The following is a 13824-nucleotide window of genomic DNA, read 5'->3' as shown; positions in this document are numbered from 1 at the left end:
CTTCTTCTCTCTGCCACCTTGCTTTCCCAGCTAGGTAGAGGCAGGACAGAGGCAAGAACTGTAGAAGAGACTTTGATGGCCAGAGGATCTGACCTTGGAGTAGCACAGCCTTGGGCTTCAAGAACGTCTCGACTAACAGTATATTTAAAACAGAGTTTCAAAAGAAAATATATAAAAAACCCCACAAACCCCTATGCTTGACATTCAAATGAAGAGGAGTTTCCTTTTGAAAAATTATTTTGAATCTTAAGATTTTGGTCAAATGTTAGGCAGTAAAAACCCTTCATCTCTTTTATCTGACCAGTGCTAATCAAACTCCTTAGTGCATTTGTGTAACAGCCAAGACCAGTGGACATGTGTTGTTGTTCTCTATGTTCAGTTGCTTTTTCCATTGGGGTGTTGGATGTAAGAATTTAGGGCACACTTAAAAACTCTTCCAGAGAGCTTATGTGCTTCTGTACTTCCACTTCCCTCGCACTCCCTGGCTGCTGCTGGCTATATTGCATTCAGTTGCGAGATGGTATTTTGTTTTGTTTCAAACTGGTGGGCTACATAATGATGAAATATCTTCTGGTATTCACTTAATAACTTCTAGGGAATTAACTTCTAGGCCCTAATGTTTGTTTAAGCTAGTTTATAATGTTATGAGTAACAATTACAATATTTGTGAAAATTAGGCTACATGTCAAAGCCCCCTTAGTATTCTTTAATCATACTGCCATACCTGAAATGAGCTGTGACAGTGATACTTTGGCAAATAATATACCATGAAAAATAGAGTTATACTCTAATATTTTCCACAAATCTGAAGCCTACTGATGAGTGAGAGAAGAGTAGTTATGAAACTGCATGAAATTTATACTACATAATTATATTGCTATACTGTAAAAGCTGACAGTGATGTGAAATTTGGCAGCAAATATTACTGCTGCTTTTGCCCTGCTTTTGATCTTTATGACTTTTCTTCCTCTCCTCCTTCACCACCCTAGTTGAAGGTCATAGAAGATGCAATGGGAAAATTCTGAGCAACATTTTTCTCTATCATGAGGCCAAATTTTCAGATTTCTTAGAAAATACTATTGCAGTTAGGCTGACATTGATGAGCAGATTCTCGGTAAATCAATTCTGTTTTTAAGCACAGCGCATTAGTTCAAGAATATTGAGGTCGTCAAATGAGGAGTTACATAGACCAGATGGCTAATTGGTTGCTGGAATATGATGATGCTAGGTTTTATATTTCTGATTAAGCTGAGAGCTGTGTGGGAAATGCTAATACAGTCATCAGTAAGGAGCGGAAGAAATGTCCTTCATTTCCTCTGAGAAGAAACACAGAATGTTGTCACATTTACTATATGGAGTATGAAACCATATATCAAGGTTGATATTTATCAAAGCATTGGTGGGAAACCTGGAAGGATGAGAATTTTGATCAAAACAGAAGAAAGGGATGTGATTTGGGAAACGAGAGCTTACCTGGAACTCAAACCATTGCAAGAGGGAAACACGTGATTTCCTATACACACCACAAATCGGGACTTACATTTTAGACATCTTTCCTCTTCAAACTAACATGTGCTTTCTGGTGAATTTTCACAGATTGGCTTCTTTCAATAGGTATAAATTTCTCGGACATTCTTTACATGACCATTACCAATAAAAGTAATGGCTGGCTCAGTCTTGGACATTTTAACTGAAAGAGAAGCTCAAGTTATCTCCAGTGTTATGGTGTGTTAGTTCAGCTGGAACTGAACATGAATATGAACTGAATATGTTACATGTAGTTTGAAGAGAAGTGGCTGAAAAATGTGCCATAGTGAGATGTTTTAAATATCAATTTTATTCCATGAATTTTCCCTCGACCTAGAAAATGTAACTGGTATCACAGTGTTGAATCTGGTATAACGAATGTGTTCTGATGGAGCACACTATGAAAACTTGTGTTTTGTCCCCTCTGACTTCTTTTGTGGTCTACTCTTACTTTGAGTAAATAGTGCCTCTATAGTAAGGAACCAGAGCCACAAAATCTGTGAAATACTTGTTATTTATCCTGATTAGAAAAGGAGAAAAATAAGTGCCTTATTAATACTACTCTGGATTGAAATGTTTTAAAAACCACCACTTTCGTAAAAAGATGAATTGACAAAATGCAATTGCAGCAACATTCTATAGTAATAAATTGCAGATATGTGTTTTAGTTGGCACTTCTCCAGTTTCCTAACTTTCTTAAAATTATCAAAATCCAGGTCCTCATTTTGTGTAATTCTAGACAAGATATGTGTTCAACTTACTCAAAGATAGGAAGAACACCCCTTGGCTATTAAGAAATTCAGTGGGTTTTCCTACCTATTGTGTTATTGTTTATAGATCATGTAATTTCACTTATTAAACGGTTTGCAGACTGTTATTTCAGTAATGTTGTTTATGTAATGTGAAAATGATCATTTTTACAGGGAGGGGAAATAAAGCTAATTTTAACATTTTTTAAATTAGTATCAGTCACATATAAATAGAGCATTATATATCATAAAGTTCCATGTTGGATTCTTCCTGTATATTTGCTCTTCAAGTAACCATATATAGGTCTGTGGGTGGTGTGAGATGAGGTGTTTTGTAATTACCAAAAACAAGATGAAATCTATGTTGACTTACAAAAAGTGCAGGAGCTCCCTCTCCTGGCTTAGAGCGCTGTAAGTTGAAAGTTTCTGGGGACGTTTTCATTTCATCACATTAAAACATCTCTTACTTTGAATACTTATAGAAATGCTTGTCTGGTGTTTTGCAAGTCATGGTAAAACTTGGTTCAACCCAGAATTTGGTTTTGATGCCCATTTGGATTCTGCTCTGAGTGCAGTATCCATGTTTCTGCTGCCTGGCTCTGTACCTCCATAGGCAGCAGATGTCCTGTCTGTCAGTGTGGTAGTGCTGGAATGGTCACCACAGCGCTGGTTGATGGACTATAAGCTGCAATTCCAGTATGGTCTCTTCATTAAAGTCCCATCTGTCACAACTGTTAAGAGTAATGTGTGTCCCTGATGGTCACTTAGCACAAAGCCCTATAAATCATCGTAAGTTTAGAAAGGAGAAGTTAAAAACTAAAGAAGCTTTGCAGTTGATGTATGTATTGTGACTCCTTTCCTCCCATTCCCTCCCATCCATCTAGGGAGTGGTAGGAGAGAGGAGACTTTCTTGATGTTTGTCTTTATTCAACCCTTCTCCTTTCATAGCCTCATTAATCTTGCAAATCCTTAGAGAAAATGGATGGTTCTGCAGATAGTTAAATGTCGTAGGGTAGCACCTGCATGTTTCCAGCTACATCGTTCTCAGGGGTAGGAACTTGACTGGAAAATGTGGCACTGGAGACAGGTGTCTTATCCCAGCTCTTAAAAAAACCCAAACCAACAACCAAAAAACCCAGTGAATTTCTGAATTCTGAGAATGCAGGATGATTAAAAAATAAGTACTTACCTTTGTCGGTGTTGTACCTTTAAGTTATCTGTCAAAATAGGAGCCAAGAGTGCCATAGCCACTGTGCCTTACCATCTCAAGGATACTAATGCAAGGAACACACATCATTACGTACTTGAAGAGACCAGATACTTTGCAGTGACTGCAGTTTTTGTGCAATATATATGTCTCCTGAAGTAACTCCACTTAGCTGAACTCAGTTACCTTCCATCCATCTCTTTTTTTTTTTTAACTTCCTAGATATTTTAGCTTTTCAATTCAGAGGGATACACCCTCTTATAGGGGCATGAGTGTATGACATGTGCAGGAACAGTGCACATTCCTGCGTTAACTTTTCCAGTGCTGTTAGGGAATTTTCAGTTACAGTATCTCAAAGAAACATTGTACTGTAGTATAGTTTTACACTGCGTCATCAAAACTTCTGTACTCACAATATTTTATGTTTCAAAGCATTAGATATTTTTAAGAATGTTTATATACTTTTATTTAGCTACACCTGCTGGGACAGCTAACTGTTTTGTATAGTACCTTTGTCATTTCCCAATAAACTTCAAGGTGTGTAAGTAGGAGAGGACTAGTGAATAAGAAAAAATGTCAAAGGTTCACTATCAAATTGCTTAGCTCTGATTTATACAGTTGCAGACACGAAAAAGAAAGAAAAATACTTTGGTATTTCTAGCAAATGCCAAAATAGAATCAATGCAGTATTGTTCACCTAGTTAAAATTCCAAAATCCAGGAAATGCAAACATTAAGTTTCCAACAGCAACATTAACTTGGACTCTTTGCATATCCTGTGTTTTCCTGGTATACATTAAGACTTAAAGCAATGTATTAAACTGTGAGTTGAACAAGAAAAACAGAGAAAAAATTCTTCATTTAGGTAGCACTGCCAAGTTAAGTTCTGTTACCATTTGTGTTTATTGACCTTTTATAATTTTAGATTATTTTCTTCATAAAGATTGACTATGATTTCTTTGGCCAAATGAAGTGAAATCTGAGAGTTTGTCTTTACTGCAGTGTAAACTTGACATACAGTTTACCCCTTGCCTTAAATCTGACTCTTCTTCATCCCTCAGTATCTCATATTCAAATTAAGTGGCTTTTAAACGTGAAAATATGACTTGAACCTCAGAGACAGTCTGATTGCCGTGGGAATATAACTTAGGCTATAGGGTGGCCAGACAGAATTTAGAATTAACTTCAATTGGTGTCTGTTTTGCTAATTAAATTTGTGCATAACTAAAATGTGCAGAGTTGCTGTACTCAGAGTAAATCAAGTTTAGAGATGGGTTGTATCTCTTTTGAATGCTAATATATAATTTTGGAAATGGTATATATGCTTGGTTCCAAAATTTTTAGAGAGTATTCCAGATGTTACTGAGTGTTGATTATAAGTAACTCAGAACGCAGGAGTTACTCTGAGGGTGGTTCCAGCCTGGAGATGGTACTGACCTGCAGACAGACAAATCTCCCCTTCTGATCAGTTCCTGTCTGCGACTGCTTGCACATGTCACACACTTAAGGTTTCTCGCCTGTGTGAGCTCGGCTAATCCATGTTCTGGAAGAAAGGGAAGAGCCTTAAAGGAGATATTTGGGGAGTGGTAAAGCGAGGATTTGCTGGTCAGAAATAGACTTGGAGACTGTCTCTAGTTTGGAAAGCAGTGGTGTGAAAAACAGAGAGGGTCATTAGGGCTGTGGCAGTGGTGGGATGGGAGTGGAAACGGAGACAGGCGAAAGTTAAAACCGTAAGGGAAGTAGAAGTGAAGTGTTAGGGGATAGGAGTATTTGTAAAGAGAGGGGGTAAAAGCAAGATTAATTAGTGGAGGTTCATGAATTTGTGACAAGAATAGTGAGTACATACAGTGAGTCATCCAGGGGAAAGATAAAAATGGTCATAGATATGAAGCAAGAAACTGCAAGGTGGAATTGGGACAGTGGGGTCTGAGAGGGGGAAGCTTCGTTCCTGGAAAGAGGGAATTGGAGAAAATGAAGATAATGAGAATAGAAATGGAAGGAAGTGTGTGCTGGGTGACAAGTCATACAGTGGCTTTGATGCACTGGTGCTGCCCCAGAGCTGGACAGGGAGGAGGAGGAGGAGGGGAGGGTGTGCAGCAAGAAGAGAGCTTTTCAGTGACATTTGGGAGTTAGATACAATTGGAGAATTCAAGAATTAAGAATGGTCATGGGGAACTTTCAGAGAGGAACAGAAGACTGCACAAAGCATCTGGTACGGTTGATGTACCAGCAGTGCAGAGACACTGGAATGTGTTACTGCCTGGCTATTCACCTTTACCTTTGGTTTCTTCTACAAACTTTGTATCACATAGAAATTTGTCTTGTAAAGCTTGTAAACTTCTGAAAGTCAGGCACAGACTTCCTCTGATTAGCTCTCTGCCCCATGTGCAATATTTTGTTTTTGCTGTATGTGTGTACACACGGGGAATTTCTTTGTTACTTATGCTCAAGATGGAACTAATAAAGTACCACTTAATAAATCAAAACTTTCTTTCAAAACTGAGCTAAGACTTACTTTTCAAAGTGCTCATATTGAATTTTAAAACTTCACATTAAAGAAAGCAATCTGAAACTTATTCAAATGAAAACTATTTTAGTGAGGGTTTTTTGATAAAAACATATGTTAAGAAAGTGGGGTTTATTTGTGTATTCTTCTTTTGCTTTCAGAAAAAAATACTTAATTATTCATTTATCTCTTCACCCATCTTCTCCTCCACCAAAAAAATAAATCATCACATTTTGACAGAAGTGTATTATGGAAAATTATTCTGAACACAGGAGAAATGTTCAGAAGATTAGTTAAGATTAGTGATCAAAATTTCTGTAATAAAATATGGAAGCATTGTAAACTAACTGTGCCATATTTAGCTGCAGAGGTGTTCAAAATTGTGAATTTGAAAAATAGCATTCTGACTTTGGAGGGGATGTTTCAGTGTTTGAAATATAGTTTGAATATTTATGTAATTCTGAGGATGATTTTTGGGCATGGCTCTTTAACAGACCCGAGAATTGGTGCAGACGTGTTTGTTGAGCCACAGGACAATGAAGTAAATAACATTGTTGACACTAATACGTGTCTAAAATATTTAAATCAATCAAATATTTGCTAGTTTATTAAGCATCGCCTTAATCCTGGCTTTATTTCTATCACAGATTTTCCATCAACTTTTGTAAAGAAAGTGGAATCAAACTGCATTATAATACTATTAAAATATGAGGTATGTTTCTAAAATTGGAGTTGCAGAGCCCTTTGGTGCAAAATATTTGTATTATCTGTTAGGGAAGGTTGAGATTATGGGATGACTCATTGCAGCAGGTTTTTCTGAACTCTCATTTACAGGAAAATTGTCTATTTTTTAAGTATTTCGGGGGTCAGTAAGTTTTATTATTTTACTGTAGTTACTTACACTTTTCAAACAGACTATCAGGAAACCATGCCAGAACAAAACTATTTTTGCAGGTAATTAATGGAGAGGCTGAGGTACCTGCTGACAGCTATTTTCCAAGAAAAGGAATGGTTTGCAGCTAGGGGAAAAGTGTTAAAAGTGTGCCCAAACCAGTAACTCAAACTGAAAGAGCAACCTTTGATCTGAGACATAGTTTAGGTCACACTTTAATGAATAGCTTTATTAAACTAGTATATTAAACTAATATTATTCTGTCAGTTGGTACATTTTATTTGCAGAAAATTGGGTCTGTCTAAGGGTATCTGACATCGACAACAGTGATGCTGTTTTAAATTAAACTGGTAGCTTTAGTGTATTTATTTAAAGGAATTTTTTCATGTATTTAAAGGAATGTGTTCAATTCCAACACTGACATTTAAAATCTGAGTCTGGATAGAGCTCATGTAGGGGATTTTGTGTTAAAGACAGAAAAGGTGCAGGTTGCAAAAAGTCTTACCTGCAAAAAGTTTCATTATATTGCTACTTACTGAAAATATTTCACTTGTAGCATGGCGATGTTTTCAGGCTGCAAGGAATTGTCTAAAATTTTCAAATTCCAATCTATCATAATATATAAATTAATAATGAATTACTATTTTATATCTTAATATAATTTATATTTTATTTCTATTTTTTCTGTGTTAGATTGACTCGTTAAAAGAATGTACTTCACAATTGTATAAACAGGTTTTATTCTATAGTCTCTCTCTCTGGGTGAAGGAATATTTAGGGGGAAAACAGTCTGGGAAAGGAAAATTGTGATACCAGTTTCAGTGTTGTTATTGGAGTTGTTTAGGTAAGTGAGATTTTTCCATTGCCACGGGATTATGCTCTCCAGAAGAAGAAACTTATTTATTGCTGCAGTTGTAAAGGAAGGAAATCATATGCTGTGCTCTTTTTTCCCCTCACGTGTCTGAGCCGTTTGAGCAAACTCAGTCAAACATGACAGAAGAGAAAAGATGTCAATATATGAGCTTCTGGCATGTTTTTGGAAATGTGTGGTCAGGTAGTGGTTGGAGTTGTGTGTTTTCTGTTAATGACCCAGTGAGGGAAGTGTCTAGTGAGAGCTGATTCTTGAAGAGGAAGAGAACAAAATGATGAAGGTCCAAACATGTAGCCTTGACACCACAATCAGGATGGCCACTCACTGGAAATCAGCCTTACTTTGTCCTGGTGTTGATCAGCTGCTGGAAAAATCCACCGCAGACTGATGGGGGTATTCATTTCTGTCTTAATGTTTTTCAGCACATGACTTCTTAAATATTCTCTTCTTGTACTAGTAATCATAGATTTTATCATTTAGATCATCTTTTTTTTTTTTCCCATCTGTAAAAATTTTCCTATAAGGAGAAACCTTACATCAGAGAGGTCTCTCCTGATGCATCAGGGCTTCACAGTTAAATTTGAGACATGGCACACTACAAGATATACTGAGTTCACAGGTATTTTTTTTCTGAACTGCATATTTGTTAAAGGTGTACCCACAAATGTATAAATAAAATGTCAAGCAGTTTTCAGTGTATGCTTAAGAGTGTTTAAATTCACATCTACGATTCTCAAAGCCGTTTAACAAAGTGAAGTTTTTTCTAACATCCCTGTGGCATAACCTAAACAAAATGAAGAAAACTGATAGAACATTATACAGCAAAATATTATGCAAAAGCATTTAATTATTCTGATGGCTGAAGACTGATATGATGGCAAGACCACAAGAAGGTTAGTGAAGGCAGCTGTTGGCCTTTTCAGTTTTCAGTCCGGGTTGTCTGTGTTTTGGTATATTAGTTAATAAAATTTGGTAGTTCCATAGATATTCCTATTTTTTTTTTTAATTGAACTCTATACACAGAATTTTTTGCCACCCTTAATTTTTATTATACACACTACTGAGTGAGTCAGAGGTAGCTTCTTGCTTCTGCAGCATCTTTGAAGTCCCATCATGTTTGTGTGCCATGTTGCCTGTGTAGTAATTCCAGTTCAAGATTTCTGGAAGTTTCCTGTTGCCAGCATGCCTGTACTACTTCTAAGGGTGGCTGACCAGCTTTGGAAGCCTGTCAGGAGCCACGAGCAGGTTCCAGTAGCCTGTCAGAGACTGTGTGATTGAGGAGGTGAAAACTTCCTCAGAAGAGTATAAGGATTTGATAGATCCCATTACATTACAACTTCCAAAAGAGTAGAACACCATTTTCAATTCAGATTTTGTCTACCAAAACAGTCTAGAAAACCTCCCTTGGCAATTTCCTGTGCTGAGTAGGTTTTGGAGACTTGTATACATGTCTGTAGTCATTCAATTACTTGAGGCTCCATAATGAACACAGGACTGAATGGCTGTCAAATTTCCTGTCTCCACATGAAATCTCTATCTTGTAGTTCAAATACAATTTGCAGGCATTCTGGTTTAGTTCTCGAAATCAGGGTTGTAGTCACCATAATTGTAGCATCCTTTAGAAAAAAAGGTTGAATGTTTCTTGTATCAAACAACCTGAGTTTATGTGTCCCATTCCCACCCCTTCACTCCTCCCTTGATCTGTGGCATCGCTAGGTTCATAATGTTTTATCTGTCATAAAACAGTCAAAAGTCTTCAGCCTGCTTTTCAAATGTGAAGAAAATCAATTCATATTCATTAAAGTGCCAAAAATATTGAGTAACTTGTAAAACACCCTTTCAGAAATAAATATTATGGAATTTACCAAGGTTTGGGTGGGGAGTCAGAAGTAAGACTTCATGTGTTCTGTCTCCAAATGCGTGGTGCTTGCCATAAACACAAATTTAAATCAGCTTTCCTACCTCACCTTTTGGAGAAAAAATAACTTGGCTAAAAGAGAACGTATGCATGACTAATAGAATCACTTCCATTCAAAAGCAATAGAGGATGCTAGAAAGAAGCTGTTAAAGCTGAAATTATGTGGAAGACCATTCATCTTGGCACTCTTCAGCTGCCTCTCACCTGCTTGCATTATCTGACAGCCTCTGTCCATCCTTACCAGTCAACCAGACAACAGGGGTGATCGGGAACAAGATTTATCCCCTTATCCCTTGGTGAGGGGCCTCTCTTACTTGTGGGTTATTCAGAAAAATGGTTCCCTTGGATCCAGAGCTCTAATTCTGGAATTCCGCTGTTTGGGAGGGTGCTTCCAGGAGGCTTCTGCCCTGCTCCTGGCCATGAACTTGGTGGTGGAGGTGACTAGAATTGTGACTGGTTTGGTGACTGTGCTTGTGTGGGTGTGCAGGAGCTGTGGGAAGACCGGGTGGAAGTATTTCTGTGCCTTTTACAAGCATCGAGGCTTTTTTTAATACCTACCGTTCAACCTCAACGCCCTGGAAACAAGAGATGCCTTTCGTTAGGCAGGTAAAACCTCAGGCAGAAAAAAAAAAAAAAATCAAAATGATGCGTTTTATTACTTCATTTTAATCAGTTATTTACACTCTGGTTTAACTAACTGAAAGCAGAAGCAGGAAGGGAGCGAGAGGCTGGAGCGAGCAGGGCCTGCCGAGGAGCCGCTGCCCTCGGTGTGGGGAGGGCGGGCGCGGCGCCCCCCGAGGCCGGCAGGGGTCAGGCGGGAGCCGTGAGGGCCGGGCGGGAGCAGCCGCTTCCAGGCGGCGGTGCCAGCAGAACCCGATACGGTGCGATCTATAGAAGCAAGGTACGACTGGAATAATGAAATTTCAAAAATAAACCCTTTTTAAAGGCTGGTTGTAACAGTCCTGCTGGGTATTGTAAATGCCTCAGGTGCACTTGATACTGCTGTTACGTTCCTGGCCCTGGCTCCTAATTTTTATGGAAAGATGGATTGAACTTCAATTTAGGAATATTCGGTAATCCCTCTCAGGACATACTGTAACAGCTGGTATTTCTGTGTTGCAGCAAATCGATTCCATACAGCAGTCAGCAATGCCTATGGCTGGGCTCCGGCAAAAACTTCCAAAGCATTTTAAATAAAGTGAGCCAAAGAAAATAGCATCATCACTGCAAAAATGTAGCTTAATTTGCACGTTAGGAAAAAAAAAATATCTGTCCCATTCCAGCAAAATATTAAGCATTTTACTGGTAAGGATTTCATCAGCTCATTTATTTTTCATTAATATATATTTAGGATCTGGGGGGAATAACTTTATGCTGTATATAAGTTTCTTAAATAATGAGGAACTGGATTTTTTTTTTTTTCTGAATGATTTACTGTGAAATAAAGAAAAACAAACTGATGGAGTTTAAATGCATTGCATGTATGTAGATCAGCAAGATTTTCTACATTTTGTAGTGAACTTTAAGGAAATTCTTCTTGAATTTTTGATTAATACTAATGTGGTTATAATGAGAATGCCTTATTTGGCGGTTTGTTGGGGTTTTTTAATAGATGAAACTACTTTAAGCTGCATATAAATCAAAGATGTCCCATTAACAGTCAATAGTTTCGTTTTAACCAGTTTGTTACATATACAAAAAGTGAAAATGCCTCCATCCTTCGTACGGTTTCTGTGGTGTGCTCACACTGGGGACTGTCACTGAGCTTGGGGCAGGACTCTGTGTGTTTAACAGAAAACAAGCAGCATTAATCTGAAATGAATATGTTCCTTCTTAAGGACCTTATTAAGGACAACGTGTCCTTGGCTACGATGTCTTTTTTTTTTTTTTTCTTTTTCTTTTTAAACTGCGCCCTGGCTAGCTTTGCATAAAGACGTTTTACAACTTTGTCATCATAAGATGAGCTTTCACTCTGAAATACTAAACTTCCTTATCCCTGTGTTAAATTTAAAGTTAATGGAGTTTGCGCTGATTTGATGCATGTCAAAGTAATTTTTTGGAAGCTGCTGCTTTTTACTGAAAACTTGCTTTTTTTCTTCACCACAAACTTTTATAACCTAAAAAGCCCCAAACTCTTAAACAGTGTTAGTAGACAGGTTTTTAAGTTCTTACTTGGTTCTTTTCATCTTAGAAGAAGTTGTACAGAGTGTAACTTGTGCTGTATTTGCTGTCTTAAAAAACCCATCCAGATTCACTGGGTAAACGCTTAGGGGACAGAAAAAAAGAAACTTAAAAAAAGTTACCACGCTATTTAAACTATAGGCTCATGCCTAGGGATGACTTAACAACTGGCTTATATCTAGTAATACATTTAAAACTTACTAAACAAAATCTCGTGGATGGCCCTTAATATGTTGCAATACTTTTAGCTACATGGGGACTTTTTTTGGTGCAAAACGGAATTTTGAACAGCATACAGTGTTTACAGCACCTGTATATTACTCTTCCACAAGACTGTTGCCAAGTACAAATGTGTCCAAAATATGCACTTCCAGAGCCAAGATGACTTCAAAAGTCATTCTGATTAATATGAATGTGCTTTAAAAAAAACCAACAAAAAACAAACCAGCAATAGCAGCAGCAGAATGCTCTATTTGTTTATTTTCTTTTGCTAAGGCAGAACTATGCTGCTTTCTTTCTTCAAGGATCCTTTTTGTTTACTGAAATCTGGAGAAAACCCTTGTTTTCTGTTAGCTTCTACTTTCCCCTTTCCCTTCCTTTACCCTGCAAACACATCACCCTCTGACCTGCTATTAGTAGACATTTCCAGTCTTAACTCTGAATTTCTTCTCACAAGTTTGTGTTCCAGTTTTGTATTTTAACATACTTAAATTTAAATGCATTCACTTATATTTGAGATTAGTTTTAACTTTTTTACATTTACTTTGAATTTTCCTCAAGAAGTGGTTAAAAGAAAGACCCCACATTTACTATCAGTAGGCCTGTGCAATTATTAAAAAAGATGTGTTAAAAAAATACTGATTTTGTAGTAATGAATCACAGAAAAAATCCTTATCTGGTAATGGCTCCACGAACCCTACGAATCAAACTGCAATTTACCTTAGACAAGCATTTGCACTAGTCCTGCTTTTAACAACTCCAGTTAAAAGTCAGATTACATTTCCAGATTACAAATAAAAATTGCATGTTAGATTTTAAATGATCTGAAAACAGTTGAAAGGAGGTTAAATAGAAACACTGAAAAAATTATCATGCTAGTAAGCAATTTGATTTTCTTGAGATAAGTAGTAGCAAAGTTTGAGTGACTGCAATTATTCACTGTTTTAATAAAATATTCCTAGACTTTATTTCCAAAATGCCTGGCCTGCTGGAATTAAAGAGTATAATTTACATGAGAGAAATGTGTTAAATTATTTTTAATGCAGAGTAGGATTATAGGCTAGACTGAAGAAAACAAGACTTGTTTCACCTGGGGAAAAAAAAATCTTAGTCATAAATAAGTGCGAAGCAATTTGTTTTGAGAGTCTTAAATAAAAGCTTATTTCATGATAATGGTTGGATTTGGCTAGCTGCAGTAATTTACAGTTTAACAGTGTTCTTAATTGTAAAATTCTGTTTCTGTTCTTTCTAGGAGAAACTGGGAAATAGCATAAATCTTTGTAGACGGCTTGGCTGCGAGCAGTTAAACTGAAATTAACTTCTGCCTTCTGGCTGCAGTGCTGGTTTGAGGTTCCTGCGTGACACTCTGCAGACTAAATCATGCCAGCCTTATCAACTGGATCTGGGAGTGACACAGGTACGCAAGCCAAGGAGGGCTGCACGCTTCCTCCAGAGCTTATTTGTTCAGTCTACGGTCTCTATTTCAAGAAATCGTCAAATAAGATAATTAATTATGTTTTTAACACATGCTTAATTTAAGACTTTAAACATAACCTTTTCTCCCTGAAGTTAAGTTAGATCTACGAAACACCACAGGTAAAAGAAATTAATTAAAAAAATCCCACCACCACCTTATTCCCCTACATACCCAGCCCCCAAAACAGAACAACTCCAAACAATATTATATATGGATCTGAATAATTTGGATTCACCTCTGAGCGTGGTTCTACAATGTTAACTGGAAAAAGAAGGAGG

General features: G+C 37.2%; 1 protein-coding gene across 2 annotated transcripts in view; it reads left to right on the top strand.

Annotated features, from left to right (window-relative positions):
• Positions 1-13824, top strand: part of MPP7 (MAGUK p55 scaffold protein 7) — a 149567-nt gene that overhangs the window by 27930 nt on the left and 107813 nt on the right. For both annotated transcript variants that reach the window (XM_050311413.1, XM_050311405.1), the window contains exon 3: positions 13322-13486. In XM_050311413.1, the coding sequence (XP_050167370.1) occupies positions 13450-13486 (37 nt within the window). In that variant the 5' untranslated portion in view covers positions 13322-13449. The remainder of the gene's footprint in view (positions 1-13321; positions 13487-13824) is intronic.

Source organism: Myiozetetes cayanensis, unplaced genomic scaffold, assembly GCF_022539395.1.
Source record: "Myiozetetes cayanensis isolate MyiCay16 unplaced genomic scaffold, myiCay2020 scf1, whole genome shotgun sequence".
In the NCBI taxonomy this organism is placed as follows: domain Eukaryota; kingdom Metazoa; phylum Chordata; class Aves; order Passeriformes; family Tyrannidae; genus Myiozetetes; species Myiozetetes cayanensis.
Note: the sequence above shows the minus strand (reverse complement) of the source record. Positions and strands in the feature narration are given on the sequence as shown.